Here is a 25,246-nt window from a genome sequence, read left to right as displayed (position 1 = left end):
AGTTCTTTTGCACACTCAATATGCTCTACCCTGTAATTTAACCAAAGTCTGCTTTTTATTTCTGCCAAGCTGAAACCTATGAAGCTTGCCCTTTTTATTATTATTTAGGATGTCTCCTGATGAATTACCATTTCCTCCTTACAATTATTAAGAAATAAAGTCACAAAGCCTCTCAGTCAACAAAAAAGGGAAAAGTAAAAACTAGTAAAACAGCATGGCAGCCGCTATTTATTAAAGGCAGCCTGTTTCAGCCATCATCAGCAGAAATATGACTAATCCCAGTCTGGGCCTCATGCTGTCTCAGGGCTTTGCACAAATTTTGTTGATGTGGCCCTGCAGCAAACCTTTACTTGTAACAAGACAATTTAACTGGAAGACTGTTAGCTCACCATTACTTGCTTGGATTTATACGTATAGGTTTCATGATTAACTGTATTTTTAAGATGCAATTAGATTTGTCAATTTTCACGTTTTTCTCTCTTCTACTTTTAGTTTCCGTAGCTGAACAACATGTGGTGGATAGATTTATAAAAAAAAAAGAAAAAAAAAGATACACTGCACACAATGAAGGTCAGAGCAGGTGCAACGTTGTTGACTTCTTATTTAAAGAACAAAAATCAAACAGACAGACTTCGGCCAGACAAAAGCACGTAATACCGCATGACCTCGCATGTTTCTATTTATGTGCTCATAATGTAAAGTCACTGGAACAGTAAGGGGCCAATATATGAGCACAAAAGTGAGATCGGCCTGGTTTGTGTTCTCGTGAGAGACGGCAGAGTGGAGAAAGCAGACAGCGACAGCGATGCAGGTTGAGACGGTGAGGGAAGATAGACACAGACAGTCTTTTGAGATTCCGCCCACGCTTCGCTCTCAGTCTCTGCAGTATTGAATGAAAACGACTCCCCACCATCACACACACACACATATATGCACATGCATTAAGCATACACATTAAAGGGGACAGTATCTGGTCACGTATAGGGATGGAAGAATTTGTAAGTTATCTCATTCGGCATTACTGTGCCTGTGATGTAATGGGGTTAGTGTACCATGGGTGCAGTATAAAGAAAGCCTAATGAAGTCATAAAGTGACGAGCTGAAGTAGAGTAACATTCAGCGAATAGAGCTGAAGCGTAGTTTTGTTTCAGAATTGAAAGTGGATGTTTGAGCATGTTCCTTCCATAATGGCAGAAATGCTCCATAAAAGAAGCTAATGAGCTTGTATTGCATTAAAGTTATTTGTGATTTCAGCATTGGATCATTTTTGCTTTATGTCTTCAACAGAATCTTATTACCTAAGTAATTTATTTGGATTTCATCACGCGATGCATTGTTTTTTTTTTTTGTTTTGTTTTTTGAGAAACTACTCATAACCCCTGAGCTGTTTCACATTTTGTCACAATACAACCAAAGAAATTCAATAAGTTAAGTAAAGTTGAATGAAAAGGATATATGAATTTCTACATTTATTACAAATTTATGGACTCTTTCTGAGCTTGAGATATTTTACAAATGAAAACTACTTGATGTGCAAACCTGGATCTGCAGCTGTAATTGCAGCTTTATGGCCGGTTCTACAGTGTTGAAATAACAAGACCTGAGAACAAATGCACTGACACACTTTTCAAAGTTGTAATTGCATTATTATTTCCCTTCCTCTTCATAAACGCATCCTACTTTGTGTCTGTCACATCACATCCCAGTAGGATACAATGTGGGGACCGTGGTTTTAGGGTTGCCACACATGGCTCCATGGTGTAGCAGCCTCACCTTATGCTGCGGCTAAAATCCTCGACGCAGCTGTTTCTGGTTGGAGTCCCAACCCTGTGCCATTTACTGCACGTCTTCTCTCTCTGCCCCTAATCCTGTCCATCTACTTAGCAATAAATACCACTAGTACTACAAACCTTAGAAAAAGATGTTACTAAATGAAAAGAAAAAAAAACATGAAGGGTTGGCATCCTTTTGTAAGACAAATAACAGCACAGTGTTCAAACATTCCTAGACTTTTTTTTTAGTTTTTTATTTTTTATTTTTATTTTTACAAAGACAGTATTTACCAAAATATTTAACTGGGTCTTAAGTTATCTGTGTGGGAAAATAGAATACTGTCTTCCCTGCTTTAAAAATCCTTGATCACCTTATTTATTTATTTACATCTTTTATACACTGATCTCATTTGACTGTTTACTGAACTATTCCTGCAGATCCATTCGTGGGGCTGTTGTATTCACTAGGATCTGTCTTGTTGCGTCTCTGTGATACTTGCCTCGGGGATGGTATTTTGAATAATTTATGAAACAAACATTTTTTTACCAGAAGATGCAGGTGTTTATCTGAGAACAGACTGGTGCCTCTGCAGTGCTTCAGATTCCATTGCAAACAGCTTTCGATGAGGAAAACTGATTGCATGGATTATTGTGTACAACGTTGCACAAAATTGCAGATCAGCTTGTTGTCAGAAGTGTTGCACTTCAGTCAAGTCGTTGTGCTTCTCTCTGGGGGGATGGCTCAGAGAGAGGAAATCTGCAAGGAGCGAGCGAAGCTTCAAATGCACAAAGAGAAGAGCGTTAAACTGTAAAAAAAATAAAAGAAATAAAAGAAAGGACGTATTTGGTCAGATAACTTGGAGGAGGGTTGAAACAACTTGCTTCATTAAATCTAATGAAGTGTAAAAAACAAATATAAGTTAGTTTTCATTTAACAGCTTAGGATTTAATTTGTGAACAATCGGGGTTTGTAATGGCTGTTGCAATGTGTGCACAAATTGAAAGTGCAGTGAACTTGATCAGCTCAAGAGTGATAAAAATCTGCAGTTTACGTTCACCCAGAGATTTACCTAAAGACTCTTTACCCAGTTCCACTGTCTTATAGTGACGATCTGTTCAGCTGCCACGCATTTTTTTTTTTCCTGCTGCCGTTCTTCTCGCTCTGCACTTTTTCCTCACATGGCAAACTTTCATGCAAGAGAGGTGCAAAAATGATGGACTCATTAACAGTGCTTAACAATCTGTGGGCCATTTGTGTTGACGGAGGTTAAGTGCTATAATAAGCTGAGCTTGGCTGGGAATTGGTATTTACACAGAGCTGGCAAACAAGAGCTTAACAAATGAAATCCTGACATTGTTTTAAAATTAAAAACTAAAGATGTTCAAATGCCGCTGTGTTTAATTAAATTCCTGTGGTCTGAGTAAAGCTGCGTTATTGGGAGAGAACATACTACGTTTTCTTATCTTAAATTTCCACCCCAAAAAAACAAAAAAAAAATACCTCTAGATTACAGTAGTCAAGGGATAATTTCCTACATATTTCAAGGATATAAAACCTTAAAATACTGTGAAATAACAAAGACAGTAAAAGCTTTTTTGGCTTCTCTAACAGTTGTCTGTTATTGCAGCCTGCTTTTCAGGAAAATCCTTAAAACAGCCATCATGCCAGAAACTTCAGGCATTTGAAATGTAACCTCTCAGAGGTTCATGGGTGAACATCCCAGTGTATCAGAGCTGGAGTTGCTATTTACTGTGGTTAGTTTAAAACAAATCATAAATCTCTGAGTCCTGATGGCATCTTCACTGACATTCAAAATGGGTAAAGACATACCGAGTTTTATTTTTAACCACAGTTTCTAGAAAAGTGTTCTATATTAAATTTCTCTTATGATTACGCAAGAATTTTCTATATGTTCTCATTGTGTTTTACCTGCTTTTATAGGTAAATTACACTGCTAAAGGATAGAAAACTTTCTTTTCTTTTGCATCTGTAGTAGTGAATGTCTTCCTCTCCCCTCCTGGTGCTGAACAATGTCTGCACCTTGTTTACACAGCAGCAATCACAGCCAAGTCACACTCAACACTGCCTTTCTACAGTGGAAAAAACTGGCAAGGTTTGCAAAGATAATTAGCAAAACACAAAGCTAACGTAAGAAAATATTGTGCGACTTGTTCGCAAATGTTACATCTGGATTGTTTTTTTAATGTGAGCATAGATCAGGTTCTGCAGCATTCAGCCTTTGGGAGATGCAGATAGTTATATTCAATACATTTAGAGTATATGTTCTAATGAGACTCGGTTGTAAGATTTAAAACACCTTTTGAAAATAGCATTATTTAAGCAGGTATTAAAAATGATTTTTATTAACACATTTCTGTATTAAATAGGTGTTTTTATTGGTCCGATGGAATTTCCTAATCTAATATGCTGCGTTTACAGTCACTGAAAGTGAAGATCATCATAATTAACAGAAATAAAAACATCAAAACATCACACTTTATGTAATCAATCTATACGTTTCACTCAGTGTTCCTACCAGGTTAATTGTTTCTGCTGCATTTTATTACTATGTTGTTATCAAAAACGTGTGAATTGCCATTATGTGATTATGCAACAGTACAAGTTGGTGGACTGTTTGCTCACCGCAAGAACTTTTCAGAATTACTTACAACATGGTTTTATGTTGTGATCATTTAACATTTGGTACATCTGATGCTTGAAGTCATTTTTATTTATTTTTATTTTTAGTTATTTTTACACTATATGAACAAATGAGTGGGCTTTAGAAGCCTTACTAGGTCAATACTAAGCCATTTTTGTTCAAAACTCTCATTACATGCTGGAGTAAGTCAAATGATTGTGCTCTAAGAGAATAATATTTTCCATTACATCAGTGAGGACGCAAATTAGCCTGCAGTGCTCGAACATTTATTGGCACAGCTGGTAGAGAAGCATAGTGACCATAAAATAAATTTATAATCTGCTGCTGTTGGAGAATCTTGCAGTAAGAATTTATATATATATATAAAAAAATACATCTCATTTAACTCAGTATTTGTTTTTAATAAAATCACTTGTGGCACCGTTACTGCTATCCAAAATATCACACTTTGATAGGATACCAATTAGCCCCTCCTTTTAATTTTTTTTTTTTTGCATGTTCTTAGTATGCAGAGAAAGGGATCTTCTTCTTTTAACAACACTTAGTCCTATGTCCTCACTTGTCTTTGACTCACTACACAAAATTACTGATTATGGGAGATCATTTTTACCTTCTCACACATCAGTTTCCAATTTATGTGACAGGCAGTGATTTTACCAATGAGATCTCAAAGTTCCATCCTACGAGTTGTGCATGTTCGTTTCCATGGAAACCAGTGGACTCCCACAATTTATCCGTGCCATCAGAACAAACCTTTAATTTATTTCTGCTTGAATTTCTGATTTCTTCTTTGCTTTAGACGATCGAATGTTTCACTGGTCTGGGGGAGCCAACATGCCCGTCTTCTTGTTGTTGCAGCTATTTAAATTTTGCTAGTTGCTGTATTCAGAAAATGCTGCTTTGTCAGCAGTTCAGGTAGATGTTTTTTTTTTTTTTTTTTCCTCCTTCAGTTATTTCTGGTCCCGTACACATTTTCTTCCACATGCACGCATACACTCATAATCTCCCTTTTTGTCCTCCTTTCCCTGCCTCTTCCTCTGAGCGTGAAGGCAAACTCAGCAGACCTCCAGGCTGCTGGGGAGCCAAGGCATGCTGGGTAATCCACTCTGCATGGGAATAGAGTGTGAGAACAAGAAGAGGGTGACTTACAAAAAGCACGATGTGCATGATGTTAAACACTAGACCAGAACACAGACACACACAAGCTCAAAAACAGACCAAATCCAGCCAGTCATTGCTGAACCGTTGGAGGTACACAGTAGCCATCTGTGTCCATCTGCACACTCGTCCGCTGGGACAAACCCAGGCTATGTTTGCAGCAGAACACGAAATCCAAAAGCTGCTGCGGATCCCGCTCCCTGCTGCCCGACATTAATGACGGAGAGATGTGAAGGAGGCAGGGGGAGCAGCGAGGGTGGCGGGGTGGAGCAGCGCAGGATACAGGAGTGTCGTCAGTCTGCTTTTATCTCGGCTCTGATTAAACCTTGTTCCTGTCTGACCTAAAAAGTCAGCTGGCGGAAACTTCAGAGACTGTAGCTGAATTTCACCAGAGTTCTTTTTTTTTTTATCCATCCATCACAGCGAGACAGAAGATCAGAAACACAGAACTCGCAGCAGATACAAAGGACATGTGTACACAGACTCCATACGTCGTCATCTAGACACAGTTGAGAGTTTTGCCTACAACTCTGCCTAGACGTCTGGATGTTTCCTGCCCTGGACTCCTGAATAGGATGGGCGAGAGGCCAGGACTCGGTGGTAGCACGGGGTTAGTAGCACAATACCACAGGAAGCAGTCGGGAGGTTCTGCTGAAATGATCCAGCGCCACCCGTCTGGGACAAGCACAACAACACACACAAGGAAAAAAATCACAAAGTACAAAAATAAACCTGGGCCTGCATCGCTGGGCACCGGTAGAAACAGGAAACACCCCATTAAGGGAGAGACAGCAGGAAAGCTACAGAAGACACCCACTTTGCAAATTTCACTTGATATTTGGTGCCTTTCATTTTGAGATACTTGTAAAATACCAGAGCTGGGATATCCAAATAATTATCTGAGGAAATCTTAGCTCTTGAGATGAATAAATATTGTTAGGCTTACGAGTCTTTTGGGAGAAGAGCCTTGAACAACATTTTAAAGACTTGGCACAGATTTTCTGTTGGAATTGGGGCTGAACTTTGACTAGATCATTCTTTGACTTGAATATTATTTGATATTCCACTGTAGGGTTAGGGTTAATTTATATGTTTGTCTACATGTTTAGGATCATGGCATGATTGTAGTGTATTTAGATAAATTAATTTCCCCACTAACACTGACTGGTTTTCTCTTCCATGCTAAAAAAAAAAAAAAAACATTACCATGGAATGATGCCATCATCACCATGCTTTACAGTGGTTATATTGTTTTCATGGTCATGTGCAGTGTTGGTTTTCTGTCTGAAATTTCCATTCATGCCAAAATTTCAGTTTCTGTTTTACCAAACCTCCTCCTTCCATCTGTTTACCCCTAAGTGGCTTGTGGTGAGCTGTGAACGAGAGCTCTCACCAAAGGCTCTCATTCAGCAATTTTTTTTTGTTTCTCTTCCATGAGGCCAGAGTAAAGGACCTCTGAATTCATTCTGCAATGTTCAGGTTTTTTTCAAATTAGAAATTTTAAAAGCCATTTCCACTTCTGTTCATTTCACAATTATCCTCTGTTAATTGTTGTTCTATCACACAAAGCTCTGCCAGTGAAATATATTGAGACTTTTAGTTTCATTGTGACCACACGTGGGAAACTAAAAAAGGGGTATGCATACTTTTGCGATGTGCTGTAGTTTTTAATCAGTATGTGGTCAAAAAGGTGTATTAAGACTCTATTTTTGTCTGTTTGACCTGTTCAGAGTGCTGCTGCAGCTCCCAGCCCGGTTCTAGGGAACCTTCCCCCAGGAGAGAGCTTGCCAGTGGGGCCGGTTCCACCAGGATTTTTTCAGGTACACACACACACACACACACACACACACACACACCCACACACACACACACACACAGTCCTGTTTTGTTTTACTTTTTAGTAAACATATGGCATTTGGGATTCCTAGGTCTTGAAAAGAAATTGTTAGCCAATTTCTTTTTATTATTTTTGTCTCTCTTCCAAAATTACTTCAAGCAAAACGCAAGAATTATAATTTTTACACATTGTTACACACTGGTCTGCTCTGCATCCCCAGAACCAGAACCAAACGAGGAGAAGCAGCATTCAGTTTCTATGCACCACGGATTTGGAACAAACTTCCAGAAAACTGTAAAACAGCTGAAACACTGGGTGCCTTTAAATCTCAACTTAAAACCCACCTGTTTACAGTTGCTTATGGCAATTGATGCCTTCTATGTATTTGCGAGTGACTGGGAGTCATTGCGCGTATATAAAACCCTGTAAATTCTAGACTAACAGGTAACCAATTAATGCACAAAATCCGCGTAGGACAGCGAAAGTCCTAGCGCAAAATTTTCGCGAAACAGGCGGACGGAGCCTGGTGCTGCAAGGCTGGAGGCCTTGTCCTGTTAGGCTGTGATTTTATCTTTTCTTTTTATCTTTTTATTACTTTCTTTTTCTTTCTCACTGTTTAAAATTATGTAAAGCACTTTGAAATGCCTTGCTGCTGAAATGTGCTATACAAATAAAATTTGATTTGATTGATTGATTGATTGTTTGGCAATGCTTTGCTCATGCTTGCCCCCACAGGAGGATGCCGCCCTGGGCTGTTGCCCATGTCGCTCATATCAGAAACCGCCACTGATCCTGTAGAGTGACGAGGCAACGACTCATTATTTGTTTCACTGTACACATGCATTAAGCACGTTTCTTCCAGAATGACACTCACAAAGGAGGAAATACCTCAAGAGCAAACAAGGCATTTCAGAAAGTGCAGAAAGTGAAAGAAAACATCTCCCAGTGGTGCAGTTTGTGGGATTTGTAGTTTTCTAAATCTGTCGCGGCACTAAACACAAAGGGCTTTTACAGTCTCGGTTTCTGTATGTGTAAGATAACCCACATGATGAAAAGAAAAATGGTCTGAAAGTGGAAATAAAGTCAAGGTAGTAAGCACTTGCAGCAGTGCTTCATGTCAGCTCTGGATGACTCCAACGCTCCCTGATTGATTATCTGTCATTTTCAGTCAAATTCAGATGACGGCTTCAGACATCCAGATCAATAGCCGTTGCAAGATATTTTCCACTCCTGCATTTAGAAAATCAAACGAGTCTCGACAGAAGATGAGTTGTGTATTGTAGGAAAGGTTTTCTTAAGATTTATTCGTTTAAAAACAGGCTATCATATCTACACGGACTGGTTTGGTACTTCAATGTACAGCATTACCAAACATATTTCAGATTTAATCTAATTCTACTCTTGCTTTCAATGATTCATCCTGATCAAAGAAAGAGGACTACTGCCCTCTAGTGGAACATTGCAGCATTGCTTTCCCCCCCACACTGCAGGAAGGCCTTTTTGACCACACTGAAGTTAACTTGACAGCAACAGCATTGCTGCTGTCTGTGTAACTTCTGTGAAAACCCACTCTAAGCTGCAAAATGAGAAGGCACCAACAAAAACTGCCAAAATCTTAACAGTTAACAAATGCATGGACATTATTGTCAAAAAATCATCTGACTTTGTTGCCTAGGATTTTTTTTGGGTAAATTTATTCCAATAAATTTGTTGGCTTCTCATTTTTCCATAAGAAAGCAGCCAAAACATAACTCACTGAGCTGGTCTGTATGCATTATCTATACTGTCTTCTGTATCTGTACTGTCATCCCTGATTTGTATAAATTCCTTTTAGGAAAACCATTCTCTTGCTTCACAACTCAAGCTGTTTGTTTTAGGTTAACCTGGTGGTTGTTTTGTTGAAAACTTGACAGACACATGCTTTATATATCTCCTGTTCTTTAGCCCTTCATGTCGCCTCGATACCCTGGAGGACCCAGGCCGCCCCTCAGACTACCCAATCAGGTGAGGGGCGCTCTGACACCTGCAGTTCCAGCCCTATAGCAAAAGCTTGTCATACCTATTAAACTTTTTTTCACATTTTGACACATTGCAAGATGGACCAACACAGAGTAGTGACAAAAAAAAAAGTGAAGGAAATTTCTGCTGCAAGTCTTTTTGGGTACGTCTCTATCAGCTCGTTGCATCTAGAACTGATATTTTTCTTTACGAAACATCTCAAACTATGTCTGGATGAATGGAAAGTGTCACTTCTTAAGGCTCTGTACAGATTCTCTGTGGGTTTGGGTCTAGATTTTGACCACGGCCACTGTGGGACTCAAAGAGACAAGGAGAAATTTCAAACAACTACATCCAGTCATCATAAAGGGTAAAGATTATATCCCAACTCCAACGTCTCTCTGATCCGACCATGCTGTCTAACAGCGATTTAAAGAGGAGCAGCAAAAGGAACTTGGGTGGGTTTAGCAGTGATTTCCAACAAATGGTGGTGTCATCCAGGACATGTTACTGTGGAATACCATCTCTGCTGCCAGATGTTAAGATATTAGCTGCTAGAGTTTCTTGGACGCCATAATTATGTTAGTTCACTAATGTTGGAGAACATTAATGAACTTTGAGACATTCATAGAGCAGTTACACTAAAACTGAGATTAATTTATACGCAGATGAATTATCTTTGCTATTAACTAGTAAGACCTCTGGTATCAGGCTGTATAAATATGCAAGCCTCACTTTTCAGGGTAAAAAAAAAACAAAAAGGAAAGAAAAAAGTGTGTGTTTTGACACAAAAACTGGATGGTTGAAACAAAAAGTCCCTGGTGCATTTCTGATGATGTGGCTGATTTGTGGATGTTGTTCTCTCTCTAGGGCCTTGGAGGAGTTCCAGGTAGCCAGCCTATGTTACCTACCGGGATGGACCCCACAAGACAGCAAGGTCCCTACTACTACAACACACAAAGCTGCCATGACTTCACTTTTCTGTTCCAGTATCTTCTTTGAGATCAATGCTTGAGAGAAGTGTTGACATGGGAGTGAAACTCAAAGCTTTCAGACCAAAGTTTATAACACTTGGTCCAAAACAAAACTGATTTTAATGCAGCAGGAGAATTATAATCTCTATGGTTCCTTGTGTGATCGCGAAACCCAAATCACCTGAAACTCTAACAAATGATCAAATACGATTTTAAAAAATCAGTCTAAAAAGTTTGACAAAGCTAAAAGCTTGCTTGACTTTAAAAAAAAATGAAGAAAAGTGACACTCCTGCATTGGTAGGCAATTTTTGTCATCAGAGTCAGCATGGTTGCATAATTATGTCTTTGATCACTGGAGAGCAAAATTGGCTCTCATAGAGCTCGCTGTGCAAAACGGGTTTTATACAGGCCTGTCAGATATCGGCTGAATTTCAAATATGAAATTTTCCAAATCTCTTGGAAGATTTGTTAAAATTTACTGGGATGAAAAACAACCATAGGAAGCCACTTTTTTCTTAAATTTAAAGCAGCAAATGTAAAACACGTATGATGACGTTCTAGTGTTTTGACAAAGAGATTCTTTAGTTTAGTGGCCTTCAGTTTAGAGGAACATGATTGCTGAAAATGTTTCTGATCTGATAGTCCTGTTAACCTTCAGTCCAAAGTCTCAAATTAACACCGACTGTGTGGTGTTCATGTTTCAGGGCATCCAAGCATGGGAGGACCGATGCAGAGGATGACTCCACCTAGAGGCATGGTACCTCTGGGGCCCCAGGTATGGGGAAAACCATCAAATGCATCTAAACAATGCAATGTGTTTTTGAGTGTTTGTTTTTCTTTGCTCTTAAGAACTACGGAGGTGGGATGAGACCCCCGCTGAATGCTTTGGTGGGTCCTGGGATGCCTGGTATGAGCATGTGAGTGATGGACACATCATTATGTAATACTAGTGGAAAACGTATCCCAACATCCTGAACCTTGTTCTCAATTTATGACATTTAAACTGTGAACTTCATGTATTTTATTGGAATTGTACAAACTAGACGAACACAACGTTGACACAGTGTTTGACACAGTGTTTTCCCTTCTGCTTTATAGTCTATCACATAAAGTTCCAATAAAATCAAGTGTATCTTGTGTTGTGGAATGTGACAATGTGCAAAGCTGCGGGTGCTGGCATAAAAGTAGCACTGTGCTGCTCCAGCACAGTTTACGGTTTGTCTGCATTTCAAACCGTAAATTAAATGACACATTCTCTCGGTTAAAGGGCAAAAACAAATGTCAGATATCCTAAATCTGTCCCCACACTCAGACTTTTACTCTTTTCTCTGGTTATTTACGGTGGACCCAGGAGTTGGCTTTCCACTATTTTATCTTCTTTTGTCAAAGTTCTTTTCTTTTTTTTTCTCTCTCTCTCTCCTTCTTGTTCCCACCACCTTTTCTTCTGGCGTCAGAACACTTTGTTGTTGCCAACTCTGACCAGAAACAGCAAGGCCTGCATAAAAGCAGAATGCCGATGTGTGTGTGTCTTTGTGTGTGTGTGTTGCAGGGGACCTGGAGGTGGGAGACCCTGGCCAAATCCTCCAAATTCAAACTCTGTAAGTCCCCAAACAAAAAGGCCTTAAAAAAAAGTTCTGACTTCATCACTTTGATTTTCTTCTTCTCCGTTTTTTTCCCAGACTCCCTACTCGTCTGCATCCCCAGGCAGCTATGTGGTGCGTATGACAGACTGTGTTGCACTCTTTGTGTGGCCCGCTGCTTGGTAATTTACACAATAAAAACCAAACTTTTAATTCCAGGGACCTCCAGGAGGAGGGGGTGCACCTGGAACCCCAATAATGCCGAGTCCAGCAGGTGAGCCTTGCATCCATCTTTTCACGTCTGTATGTTGAAGATCTTTCCCTTTACGATTTTTGTTCTCTGTTGTGTTAGATTCAACCAACTCTGGTGACAACATGTACACCATGATAAACACAGTCCCTCCTGGTGGAAGCCGGCCGAATGTGAGACCTTTTCATCTCTTTGCTCTGCAGTATGTGACCTGTTAAAGGATGAGGTCAGATCTTGATGTGTGTGTGTTTTGCTGCTTCCGTCTCTCCTGCATACATGCGGCTCAGTTCCCAATGGGAGGCGGGAGCGACGGACCACTGGGGGGAATGGCAGGGATGGAGCCGCATCACATGAATGGATCTTTAGGTAAAAGGACGAGCAGTTTGTATATTTTGCACTTTTGTGATCGTGTTTGTTCCTGACGCGTCACGTAAAATCCATGCCGGGTTATGATAGACTGCTCTGTGTTTCAGGGTCCAGCGACATGGACAGTCTCTCCAAGGTTAGTAAAGCACATCGAGGTGTTTTCTTCTTCTAGCTCGTGAAATTGCCGTTTTCTTTCAACATGTTTTACTCCTCCCAGAACTCTCCTGGTAACCTAAGTATGAGCAACCAACCAGGGACGCCCAGAGAGGACGGAGAGATGGGGGGAAACTTCCTTAATCCATTTCAGAATGAAAGTGTAAGTTATTTATTGTTGAGGAGGTTTTCTTCGTATGTTTCAGAAAAGTTGGGAGTAACTTTTTTCTTTTCCCAGAAAAAACTCCATCAGTTTTCAAAGATGTTGTTTTTACTTGCTCCTCTTTGGCTACAAACAATGAATTTTTGTACGATCTATTGCTGGCTGCCTAGCAGTCTCACAGCGATGGCAATGATCCACAAAGTAACTTTGAATCACAAACACGATGTGGCACTTTGATTTGCTGACATCAGTATCGATAGAAACAAACTTTCTCTTTTTGCCAAGCTCAGCAGCTCCTGACTTCAGCTTTTAGGTTGCCATAGAGAAAGTTTGCTCTGGAAGAGAAACAGTTCAAGCCTCCTGAACGCCTCACATTTTCTGATGCTACTTGAAAAGTTTGAGTTTTATTTATTTCTACATGATAAACCAACACAAGGCTGTGCGTAATTCTAAAGTGGAAGAAATAAATGGTTTCATTTTTGTGTGTGCGTGGCCTTTACATTATGAAAGGTCACATTCTTGCCCTTCCTTAGTCTCTAACGTTCTCCATTAAACCTATGAGGCTTTCAAAGGTGCATGTATATTAATATTTACTTAATGAGGTAGGTTCTATATAGCTATGTATATTTGTTTACACCAGATTTCTTTTTTGATTACCAGAAAAGGGCTCTGGTATTTCCTTTCTTTCTTTTTTGTTTTTAATAAAACCAAGTATTCTTTTATTTCATAAGTACGTGCTACTTTGCATTGACCAGTCAGGTACAATTCATACATACCACAAGTTTGCAATTGTAAAATGCTACAATGTGAAAATGGTTATGAATACTTTTTTGCAAGGCAGCTGCGAATCCTGACGGGCTTCTTGTTACCCATAAATGCAACAATCACACTTCTGTTCTCTGTCCTTGTCTCCTTTCAGCAGTATTCTCCGAACATGACGATGAGCGTGTGAAGACTCAGAAAGCAGGTTTTTCTCAGTCGCTCACAAACCTGTCTTTGGGGAAATCCAGATGATGAAGCAGAGAGACACGATTTGACATCATTTAGGCCAGTGACTCATCGTTCTCCCACCCCCCGACCTCCAGGCGCCCCGTTACCCCAAACCCTCTGTGGTTTCTGCCCGTGTCTCTTCTTTTCCGTTTCTTCAAAGTGGTGACTCTGCATTCATCAGTTCTTCCTCTTACAACTACGAGGCTGTACAAAGGAAACCAACTGAATGGAGCAAGAGGGAGAACTCTTTGTATATTTACATCCGATGTGTCTGGAGCAGCATATGCACATCCAACAAGTGACTGATAGAATACATTCTACTGAAGATCATTGAAAACAAACCACAGTATCCAGAATGTTGTTTCCATTTTAATTTATCTAACTGTTAAACATTTTTTCAGCTTTTTATTTTTTCTATGATAAATTCTGTTTTGTATTACAGCATAAATGCAAACCCACCGCAGTCACAAGCCTCTTGGCCTTATTTCAGTCTTTTTGTGTCTATTTATTTGTGCTTTGAAGAAATGCGTTTGGATATTTTCTGAACTCGACCACAAATACGGCACGCATCCTTCGGTTCGTCTCACCAAAACAGGTCAAATGAGAGAAGATTACAATCAGCAATGATCCAAATTTTCATTTCAACACACTCTCTGAATATAATTTTCTAATGACAACAATCAGTCACTATGGAAACGAAAGACTGCCACCTTTACTTTTTATTCCCTTTTTTTATATATATATCCACTTGACCTCTATGTAATGGGTCATGTTATGCTTTGATTAATTCATTTGTAAAGGAAAAAACAGTAATTTGGAAGAGCAGCAAAGATAATTGATTATAGTTTTCAGGCAATACTACTGTGCAGTCAGAAAGTTGTCACTTGCCTTCCAAGCGAGGGGATTTGGCCTCTTTCTGTATTTAACTGAAAATCATTGTTGTGATGTAACTCATGAGCTAAATCCTCAAAGTGTCGGGCTGTGGGCTCTGTTCACCTGCAATACAACATTCGAACAAGAGTTGGTAAAAACCTATACTGTCTTCAGTGAAAGCAACTAGACCTTGCATATATATATATATATATTTTTTTGTGGATTCTCTGACCTCTCCTGCTTTGAATATTTTGCTTCACAGTATTCCTGCATCTACATCCTGGAACCACAGAATGCACAGTGGGTCTAATTCTCTGTATTCAGCTGAGACACGGATGAATGGCAAATGTCGACCTCAGAACGCACTGACTACTCCTGAATAATTGTCATCCGGTTAAACTGTGATTTTAATATGATTTTAAAATGTGATTTGGTACAGAAAGCTAAAAGCTTGTTTTGACTCATTTAAAAAAAAAAAATTAAAAAAATACTTTCCAGTGCCCATGATTGCCACTATGTACAAAGGTCAATATTTGTGTGAACATGCTCCTTCCCATGCTTCAACATGTACAGGTCACAAATGTAGCTCCTCTCTCTTGTATGTGTATTTGATGTAATTATTATTTGAATGTTACTCTGCAGAGAATCACTGAAGTGGGAGGAATGGACTGATAAGCCACCATCACAGCTGAAAAGAGACATTTTAACTTTTTTTTTTTTTTTTTTTTGCGTGTGTGTGTGTGTGTGTGTGTATGCGCGCGTGTGTTAGACTGAAGCCATAAAGTGGGAGTACAAGAAGATAAGTTTGTAAATTAAATTGCATTTCTGTTTTGTGACGCTACATGGGACTTCATTTGTGATGTGTTCATTTTTCTCTTTTTTATTCTTGTATTATGTTTTTGTAAATAAGCGGAGAAGTTTCATGGGTTTCAAATTTGCTGGTATAAAGCTTCTCTTCCCTTAGTCATTTGTGTCTTTTTTTTAATCAGTGCATTGATGTGGCTGTAAGTGAATGTTTGCAGTTTTGTGTCATCAAGCAGCCAATCAATCAAGTTTATTTGTGTAGCACATTCCAGCATCAAGGCAGTTCAAGGTGCTTTACATCATCATGTCTTGGTTTGGTCTTAATCTTGTCTTGTGGTTGCTAAAACCTGAAAACACCTTAAAGGATAATTTGTGTCGTCACAGATTTGCTGCTTGGCCCCTGAGAGCGGGGATGTTTGACAGAGCAGTAAGCTGACATGCAGTAGAACATCAGTGAAACCTAACTTTGAAATAATAAACCTGGTCAGGTAAACTGATGATGCTACCACTTTTAAAATACAGGTTGATGGTGACGATTAATTTTGGTTACAAACCTTGTTTCTAAATGACCCCCGAAACAGATCTTGATTTGTAAAACATAACTTAATTTTATGGGTTTAAACACTAATGATATGTGCAAACAAATACAGATTTCACAGCACAGTGTACAGTTGGTTTAATGAGATACAAACTGAGCAGAAAAGAAAACCATTTGAGAAAAAGAAAAAAGCTTTCTGGCTCCTATTATAGAACTTTTAAAACCCTCAGCTGAATTAAAGTAAAACTCAGTTTTAAAACCAGCGTGATCTATTTTGATTATGGTCTCCACAAATTTTGCAGACTACAAAGGAAAGTCCCATGAATGTCCATCCAACAGGCCAGTTGCAAAGAACTCCTCGTGACTGCCCTGCAAATTGTGAGCAGATATTAAACATTATCCTCTGCACACAAATATCAGCTAAAAGAAAAAAAAGACCTAAATAAATGGGCATCTGAGTCACTGATGTGATTATGTAACACAAAGACCTCCTCCCACTGCCAACTCCCATTTCTCTCTCTGTTACATAAGATATTGTCTCCCAGTCTTTGTCCAAACCCTCCTGAAAGAGCTCAGTTGTCCTGTCCGTCCAGCGCCGTCCACTTTCAGCTTCCCACCATGTTTGTTCAGTTTTGCTTCGCTCTGCTGGCTCTCTCCTCTCTGACCGCCGCATCCGATCTAGGCTGCGATGAACTGATAAAGCCTCTGGAGGACCGGAGCAAGGTAAGCGGTGCTTTGCACTGACCGTGTGAAGCAGAATTTAGCTGCATTTTGTCCAACAGGCCCCATTGATAGTTCAGTTCCTGTTCTGTCCAACAATGACATCGATTTATTTCAGTTCAGTGGGTCTGTGGTTCCATGCATTCACACAACACAAACAACTGATCGGGGTGAAGTGTTGAAATATTCAAAGATAATCTGAGTAAACGGAAGAAATTTCAGAATTTTCTGAACTCACAGACTGACGCCATTCTTGTTAAAATAATCTGGTTTGAAAAGAAAATTATGGTTGTTCCGCATTTTTAAACCAGATTATTATTTTTTTTTTTATATGGAAGCTTTCCTGAAAAATCACTTTTCCCTATTTACATGCAGGTTTATGGAAAATGGATTTTCTATGCTGCAACGTCTGACAATGAAGAAGAGCTGAACTCGTACAAAATCACCAGCAGCTCCAGGTCTAAAGTCTCACCCATACCCGATAGTGATGAATTCATCATGCACTACGTGGACAAAATGTAAACTGTGGTCCTTTGAAAATTACTACAATTATTATAATTAGTTGATTAAACAGTGACCTAACTTTCAAATAATAAACCTGGTCAGGTAAACTCACCCAAAGAGTATCATCTTACATCTTTAATGTTTATCCTATTTCTACTTAACAGTGAAGGAAACTGTGTTTATGGTAGTGCTAACTCCAGCACTTCAGGAAACTCCACCAAGATGGTCTGTAAGTAGACAGCAGCGCTCTTCAGGCCACAACCAGCAAGTACTAGAGCTGCCATGAAGAAAGTTTGACCGTCTGCTCCGTCTTTTACAGTCCACTTTAACTCCACTGCTTTTGTGCATGTTGGGAACTATCTGGAGACGTGCGCCGAATGTGTCCTCTGGTCAGACGAGGCTTCGACGGAGGTTAACGGGGCCGTTAGAAAAAGCAGGAACCTCTACCTCTTCAGTGAGTTTCCCGCTTTACTATTATTTTACTGCTTGAAATGAGGCCACTTTTTTTTGTTCTAGATATTGAAATGTTGTCCATTTTCTCCTTTCGTAACCTTCAGCGAAGACAGGAAAACTGGATCCGTCCGATCAAGAGACTTTGAAGAAACAGGCCAAGTGTCTCAACCTCCTTCCAGATTTCTATTTTCCAGAAACTACAAGTAAAATTGCTTCTTTGTCTCTTGTACCAAAACCGTCTGTGTTTTCTAGTATGTAATGAGTCCTGATTTCCTTTCTGTTTCAGATCTGTGTCCTGAAGAAAGTGAGCCCACTGCTGCCTGAGCAAACGCAAACGCTGAAGAACAATAAAGTTATCACCTTCATTCCCTTCATTGTTGCCGTTTCTGAAGCCTGAAATCAATCTGCTCAGATCCACGTTCATAGTTAGACTCCTGATGCATAATTGCTTCTAGTTATGCAGAAATCTCTTGTCGGGTGCAAATCCAATATTACGTTCTTGATGTGTTCTGTTGATTTCCTTATGCTGCAAATGTCTAGAATGAAAATATTGTTTTGGCTTCACTGTTAGAAACATCTAGAGGATATTTCAAGCATATGATTTTCGTCTCTTGGAATAAGTCAGACGATTCTTTCACCCTGCAAAATTAATTTTACTTTAAAGCATGGTCTTTAATGTGATTAAACGTTTATCATTTTTTTCCTGAAAACAACCTGCGTCCTAGTGATTCATTTCTCCCTTCTTTCAGCGTACATGTTGAATTTATTTTCACCTTCCAAGTATTTATGAAAGAAAAAAAAAAGGTTATAAAAATGGAAACATTGAAAATGAACATGATTAGCTTTGTACGGAAAACCCTGAAAGGGCCAAATTATGTGAAGCACTCCGTGACGTAGCACATGTTATTCACAACTTTGTATTTGTGTTGTTTACATGTAAGCAATGCATTGGTTACATCTTCTTCTTTAAGATCCTCTGAACTGAGGGTCTGATCTGCAGTGAGTGCATTCAGTTCATCTTAATGACTTAATCAGTATTCATTTAAATGTTATGTAAGCTGAAATGTCACTCATGATCATTTATCCCAGACTTAATTCGTCGCATTAGAAACTTTAATATGACTTTCAGGCCAAAAGATGCTTCTGTTTCCACAGTTCAACAAAGGTAGGATGTAATTAAAGCCCATATTAGAGGCGTAGTATTGTTTTATTTTATTATTACTAGTGTTATTTAGCCTCCTTTACACCAAATGTGTGAATTTTAAAAGGGTTTCTTACGAGTTGTTTTAAAAAGAAATATGAGAACAACAGGTGACATGTCTAGATATCGGTGTCAATTTGGAAATATTAAAGCGGTTGCAGAAGCTCAGATTAAGGATTTGTTGTTTGGATCCATAACTGCGAAAACTGTCAGTAGAAAATACCACAGCGTCTTCTTTGTTTCAGCGCAGCCAGTTTGAGTTAAAGCGACTCAGACTGACTGAATGCACAGTTCAATAAAGTCGTGAAATTGATGCTGGGGTTAAAACATCGCTGACATATTGGTAATGTTGTGTTTATGCAACGTTTAACCACATGAAATCTCATAAAATGCAGCTTTCAAACGGGTATTGCCGGGTATCTGAGATTGGTATAAAAATGTTGTTCCTTTTGCAGGAAGACAAAATTCAACATTTTACTACGTGACGTCTTTCAAGAACAAATGAGAAGAAGTCAACATGGACTAAGGCTCCAGAAGCACCTGGCATTAGCTCTGGTCTCTGGCGTGAACTTTAAATGATTATATCACATTGTCCCATTTCTGTACAGCCCGCCCACATCAAACCTCTCCCTCTCTCTCTGTTACGTGATTATTGTCTCCTAGTCTTAATCCAGGCCCTCCCAAAAGAGCTCAGTTGTCCTGTCCTTGCAACCGCATCCACTTGACTTCCATTCAGCTTCCCACCATGTTTGTTCAGTTTTGCTTCGCTCTGCTGGCTCTCTCCTCTCTGACTGCCGCGTCTGATCCAGGCTGTGATGAACTGATTAAACCTCTGGAGGACCGGAGCAAGGTAAGCAGGGCAGCAGCTGCAGCTCAGATTCAACAAATCATTATATCAACAACGAGATGATTTTTTTTTACCATTGGGGTGGGGGGTTTCTTGTGTGTCTTCCTGAAAAGTAACTTCAACAACTTGTCCCTTCATCTGAACAGATTTATGGAAAATGGGTTTTACATGCTGGAGCATCAGACAGCGAACAGAACCTGAATGCAAAAAAGATTGTGAACAGCTCCTGGGTTAAACTCACCACCATACCTGACAGCGACGAATTCAGTTTGCACTACATGGACAAAATGTATATGTTCACTTGGAAATTACTATCACATCATTTTAATAACAATGCTTTACCGGGGTAACATTTTAAAGTGTGAGTTATCTTAATTCCCTTTGGCAGTGAAGGAAAATGTGTTTGTGGGGCCCTTAACTCCAGCACTTCGGGAAACGCGACCAAGGTGATCTGTAAGTAACATCCCTGCTTTAACGCGTTGCACCACCAACTCTCGTAGCAAAAAAAACACCAACATGTTAATTGTTCTGTTTCATCTGGTCCAGTTTACTATAACTCCACCACATACGAGCATATCGGGCGCTTTTTGGAGACGTGCGCTGACTGCGCCCTGTGGGTGGACGACGCGGTGGCCGAGGTGAACGGGGAGACGAGAAAAAGCAAAAACCTCTACATCTTCAGTTAGTTCCAGATTTATTTGTTCAACAGTTAAAATCCAAGAAAAAAAAAAAACAACAGATTCAGTAGTTATTTTTAAATTGTAATAATGTTCAACTTCTCCTTTCACAAATATCAGCAAAGACGGGGAAACTGGACGGCTCCGACCTCGAGGTTTTCAAGAAACAGGCCAAGTGTCTGAACCTCTTACCTGATTTCTATTTTCTGGAGACCACTGGTAAGATTCGGTCTTTCTGTCTGCACTTGGTTGTCTGCAGTATGTAGCACTTAACACAACTTGCCTTCCTTTGTGTTTCAGACCTTTGTCCTGAGGAAAGGGAACCTACTACTGCACCCACAGAGGGAACCACGGAAGAACAATAGAAGAACACACCTTACCGTCTGCTTTCCGCCCTCGCGCCTGCTGTTCCTGAACTCTCTGGATCTAGTCACTATTCGCATGTGATTTCCTAGTTAACTCTCTGAAGCATAACTTGTTTTAATTGTTTGGAAATAAACTATGTAGTCTGCTGCAAACCATTCGCTGCTGTCTGGTTACTGTACTTCAAGATAAACCTTGGCGATGCATGTAAAGCAGGAATTATTATGCTGATATATTTTCTTTCGTGGTAAAGAAGCTGTGAGTGGTACCTTATAGGTAGCTTATCCCTCCTATGAGGAAGATTATTTTGTCAGTAGAGCTTCTGCGCAATCTGGAAATGTCTTAAATTTGATTGGACAATTTCGTAGATCTGGTATGGACAAAGACATTTAGTGAGGAGAGATTTATGTTTCTGGACAGTATCCATCCATCCATCCATCCATCCATCCATCAATCTGCTGATTGCGCAAACCTATGCACAAGTATCGGCTGGAAATAACTTAGGTTTTGCATTTACAGTTTTAAATTGGCTAAAAGTGTTAGATTCGAGTGAGAAAGAGAATGGATTTTTTGACATGAGAAGCGTGAGCCTGCTTGTAACAAACTACGCTTCAAACTCTACGGTTCTGTCTGACTAAGCATGAAAGGAAGTGGCATTGTATGATACTTTGTGACAAGCCTTACTTCAAGTTTTGTCTTTTCTGTGAGCGAGGGGTTTCACAACAAGTCTTTTAAGTTCAATAAGCAGATTTACAGAGCAGAAAAGGAAAAACCTGCATCTTCTGTTGTGAGAAAAGAGATAAAAGAGAAAAAAACATGTAATCTCTCCACTGACTTCCCATTCACCGTGGGGCTTTTTGTAAAAATGTTTTTCAGTATCTTTATCCTTCCAGCTTTTGCCTTCCTTTCACACTCCACTTAGCCAGATATGCCAAGATGTGCACAAATAATCTCCTTTTGATGACAGAACTGCAACTTGTTGGACAATTAATTCATACAAGTTTAGTCAGCAAGACAGAGTTGTGCACTACAAAAAAAATAAAGTAAGAAAGAACTGTCAAAGCAGCAGTTTGTGCTTTACAAGATATAATGCTCACAAACAGAGCTTTGTAGTAAGGTTAGAGTTTAAATTTCAAAGCAGACTCTCATTGTTGGCACGAACAAAAGTCCTGAGATGCAGAAAACAGCGGAAATATAATATTCTAAGATAACAAAGCCGTCACAAGATCAGAAAACGTCTCCATCTTGGTTCTAATATTAAGGATCGTGGCCTGAATGCAAAGCAGAGTTTGTTGTTCTGTTTTTGCTTTCCCTCTCTCCCCGTGCCAAGCCAGCCGTGTCGACCCTTTCAGAAATGAAAAGCGCTTCGCATCGAGAAAATTCTGCTCATCTGCACTGTGCTTTGTTTTTGCGTCTCAACAGAAACAGAATAATAAAGAATAAATCAGAAAAGTTGGTCAGTTTTTCTTTCATTTTTACAACAGTTTAAAAGATTTTTTTTTTTTTTGCTAGGAACAGAAGAGATGAAACCAGAGTGGGAGGGCGGAAAATTTCCATGCGCTTGTGTCTCTGTGTATGTGAAAGTGCCTGACACTTTGTGCGACATTCTGTTCACACACTGAGACATGAGGGGGGTCCTGCTATTCACACCTTGCCAGCTGCTTGTTATGTAACAAGATAAATAGGACTCAAACTCCCGCTGAGTGGAGGCGAAAAGTTAAACATTTGTTTCCCACAGAGACCAAAGCACGTGTATTCAGCTGTGCATCTGTGTGTCGGGAACAGCATTTGCTTTATTATTATTATTATTATTTTTATTAAGAAGTTAAAACAGACATCAGCTCTTTTCATGGGATCTTGGGGTGCATAAGGACAAGCAAAAAAAGGGAGGGGGAGGAAAATAATGAACATCTTTGGGTACAAAGCTCCCATCTTGTGTGTGTGGCCCAGCCCCCTGTTAGAAGGCGTCCCTCGGTTCCTTTGAGGGGTCTGTAGCTGGCAGCAGGATCCCTGACATCAGTGTTGCTCCCCGGCTGCCTGCTGTCTCCAACCATGGCCGCACAGCTGGTTGTAGCTCTGCTGGCTTTCACCTCCCTGAGCGCCGCCGCGTCCGAGTCGGACTGCAAGGAGCTGGTGAAGCCTCTGGTGCTGGACAGCCACAGCCCTGTGAGTATGTCTGACATGGCTTGCTAGGAGATCATGACATGAGTGAAGAGCCTCCAACCGACTGCTGACCGTTCGCTCTGATTAAAGGACTTGGAAATTTATTGGGAGGTTTATTGGGGAGGTTACAGCTAGCACACAGAGAGAAAGAGGGTTTTCAATAATTCATTAGAATCGGGAGTGATTTTTATTGAAGATAGTAACATGCAACATTGTGCTTCACATTCTGCTATAAAAGCAGACATTACAAATAATGTAGCTGCTTCAAGCAAAATGTAGCTTAAAGTTTCTGACTGTTAAATTCTACCACAGATACAGTTTTACATTATCCTGCATCACGGCATCTTGTACTATTTACTTTTCCAAGGAAGGATCTATTATGATGTCGAAAAACTTTTAATCTATTTTTTATATGTTTTTTTTTTTTTACTTAACCACTCTTTTATTCTGTTATTCTCAATGGAAACTTCAGTTTCAAGGACATATGTAAGACCACTGTTTTAAACTTTCTAGTTCTTTTGTTGATTTTTTTTCCCTCTCCTTTTTTCTTTCTTTACTTTTCTTGTGATTTCCCAGGTCACAGTGTGTTGTTTGGTGTTTAAAGTAAGAAATTATTGCTTTTGCACCTGTAAAGCCCAACAGGTATTGCAGACATACCGACTACAGTAGCACTGTGAAACAAAGCCTGGAATATTAGGGGGAAAAAACACTATCAATAGGCAACACAGTCAGGTGGGTGAATAAGATAAGTGAGTTAAGAAAGAAATACAATAAATAAAATTATTATACGAGAGTAATCACACTGTTAGAATTTAGTTAGTCGGTAAAGGATGGTGCAGTCAAACCTCTTCAAAAATCGCAGCAATAACTCGCTTTTTAAAGAATAAAGAAAGTGGGATAGAACTGAGTCAAATGTGCAGTGGCTGTATGTGTGCAGATCTATGGAAAGTGGGTGCTCCACGTCGGCTCCTGGGACAAGCACGACCTGAAGACCGACCTGCTGTCGGTGCACAGCTCCTGGGTGGAGCTGTCCCCCACCTCCGACAGCGGAGTCATCTCCCTGTACTGGGCCGACCGTCTGTAAGAGCTCTGCTGAACGTCGATGGCCTTATCGGATAGTTATACGCGTTACTCATGGTTTATGATCTCCTGTGTGATTTTTTTTTTTTTTTTTTTTTTTGTCGTTTTTCATCACAGTAGCGAAGAGAAGTGCCTTCAGGGTGCAGCGAATGTCTCCATATCGGGAATAACAAGCCACACCACTTGTATGTATTTTTGAAACGTTGTCTTACTGACTCGCTTGTGTGCGGGTGCGTCGTGCTCACGAATCACATTTAAAAGATCTAGGTGGACTTTACAAGCTAACGTACGAACAATTTCTCCCGTGTTTCACAGTTATAATCAACGGCCACACTTCCTATCACGACGGGAAGTATTACGAGACGTGCAGCGACTGCCTCCTGTCTGAGGACACCACCCTGCTGCCTGACGGGAAATCAAAAGGCCGATACCTGTTTCTGTTCAGTGAGACACTTTACCTATCCTCTCTGCCAGTTGAACAGAAACGCAGCGTGTTTTTTGGGGTTACAATGCGACACGTCTCCTTTCTTTAAAGCGCGGACCGGAGTTCTGGAGCCGTCTGAGCTGGAAACCTTCAAAAAGCAAGCAGAATGCCTGGGATTTCTCCCAGAGTATCACTTCGTAAGCACAGGTCAGCCATTTTCTCCCACGTGACCTCAAACTAGGATGAGACTCGGAGGAAACAGTTAATTATTTTGTGATTATTTTCTCCTTGTTTTTCTTTCTTTCTTCTTCTTCTTCTTCTTCTTCTTCTTCCTCCTTTCTTTTTCAGATCTGTGTCCAGACGACAGGGGGGAGAGCACATCACCTGCTGATAGGAAAACAGAGACGGATCAAGCCGAGAATCAGCCAGCTGAGGATTAAAGCCCGGAGTCGTCCCGGCTCTGCGGGGAGCCTCCATGGATCCAGTTTAACATGCACTAAACTGCGTTATCATGTTGCAGTAGATCAACTCGTTGTAGTTTAAACTGAACAATTAAATCTAATTAAAACTGATTTAATTTGTGTTATGATCTTTTTTTTCCTGGTTGATGTATTTGCCGATGAATAAAAGCAGTTTTTAATCCTCCTGAATTTTGTTCTGGCAAATTATTTTTTTTTCATTCTTCACAGCCTGG

The 25,246-nt window shown here is 39.9% G+C and overlaps 4 protein-coding genes across 5 annotated transcripts in view; all 4 read left to right on the top strand.

The window, feature by feature from the left end:
* The window catches only part of ssbp2a (single stranded DNA binding protein 2a), a 60,835-nt gene extending 45,094 nt beyond the window's left edge, over nucleotides 1-15,741 (top strand). The window contains exons 5-17 of one of the 2 annotated variants that reach the window (XM_014992905.2): nucleotides 7,324-7,413; nucleotides 9,375-9,434; nucleotides 10,299-10,365; nucleotides 11,108-11,178; nucleotides 11,253-11,320; nucleotides 11,953-12,001; nucleotides 12,083-12,118; nucleotides 12,203-12,257; nucleotides 12,336-12,406; nucleotides 12,521-12,599; nucleotides 12,707-12,735; nucleotides 12,817-12,915; nucleotides 13,835-15,741. In XM_014992905.2, coding sequence (XP_014848391.1) covers nucleotides 7,324-7,413; nucleotides 9,375-9,434; nucleotides 10,299-10,365; nucleotides 11,108-11,178; nucleotides 11,253-11,320; nucleotides 11,953-12,001; nucleotides 12,083-12,118; nucleotides 12,203-12,257; nucleotides 12,336-12,406; nucleotides 12,521-12,599; nucleotides 12,707-12,735; nucleotides 12,817-12,915; nucleotides 13,835-13,867 — 807 coding nt within the window. In that variant the 3' untranslated portion in view covers nucleotides 13,868-15,741. The remainder of the gene's footprint in view (nucleotides 1-7,323; nucleotides 7,414-9,374; nucleotides 9,435-10,298; nucleotides 10,366-11,107; nucleotides 11,179-11,252; nucleotides 11,321-11,952; nucleotides 12,002-12,082; nucleotides 12,119-12,202; nucleotides 12,258-12,335; nucleotides 12,407-12,520; nucleotides 12,600-12,706; nucleotides 12,736-12,816; nucleotides 12,916-13,834) is intronic. The other variant, XM_014992906.2, reaches the window with a different exon arrangement.
* Nucleotides 15,742-16,645: 904 nt separating this feature from the next.
* Nucleotides 16,646-18,510, top strand: LOC148157684 (uncharacterized). The gene is made up of 6 exons (XM_088008922.1): nucleotides 16,646-16,843; nucleotides 17,216-17,358; nucleotides 17,509-17,573; nucleotides 17,664-17,798; nucleotides 17,902-18,000; nucleotides 18,084-18,510. The coding sequence occupies exons 1-6, from the start codon at nucleotides 16,739-16,741 to the stop codon at nucleotides 18,119-18,121; spliced, it is 585 nt and encodes a 194-aa protein (XP_087865048.1). The 5' UTR covers nucleotides 16,646-16,738; the 3' UTR covers nucleotides 18,122-18,510.
* Nucleotides 18,511-19,692: 1,182 nt separating this feature from the next.
* Nucleotides 19,693-21,040, top strand: LOC106921303 (uncharacterized). The gene is made up of 6 exons (XM_014992903.2): nucleotides 19,693-19,848; nucleotides 19,992-20,134; nucleotides 20,234-20,298; nucleotides 20,392-20,526; nucleotides 20,643-20,741; nucleotides 20,823-21,040. The coding sequence occupies exons 1-6, from the start codon at nucleotides 19,744-19,746 to the stop codon at nucleotides 20,885-20,887; spliced, it is 612 nt and encodes a 203-aa protein (XP_014848389.2). The 5' UTR covers nucleotides 19,693-19,743; the 3' UTR covers nucleotides 20,888-21,040.
* Nucleotides 21,041-22,086: 1,046 nt separating this feature from the next.
* On the top strand, nucleotides 22,087-25,202 carry LOC106921302 (saxitoxin and tetrodotoxin-binding protein 1-like). The gene is made up of 6 exons (XM_014992902.2): nucleotides 22,087-23,051; nucleotides 23,986-24,128; nucleotides 24,246-24,313; nucleotides 24,444-24,572; nucleotides 24,664-24,759; nucleotides 24,901-25,202. The coding sequence occupies exons 1-6, from the start codon at nucleotides 22,938-22,940 to the stop codon at nucleotides 24,990-24,992; spliced, it is 642 nt and encodes a 213-aa protein (XP_014848388.1). The 5' UTR covers nucleotides 22,087-22,937; the 3' UTR covers nucleotides 24,993-25,202.
* Nucleotides 25,203-25,246: the final 44 nt, after the last annotated feature.

The sequence above is a fragment of the Poecilia mexicana genome, unplaced genomic scaffold, assembly GCF_051168715.1.
Source record: "Poecilia mexicana isolate PSO_F unplaced genomic scaffold, ASM5116871v1 scaffold_9, whole genome shotgun sequence".
NCBI lineage: Eukaryota > Metazoa > Chordata > Actinopteri > Cyprinodontiformes > Poeciliidae > Poecilia > Poecilia mexicana.
The sequence above is the reverse complement of the archived record's forward strand: the minus strand, read 5'-3'. Positions and strand labels throughout refer to the sequence as shown.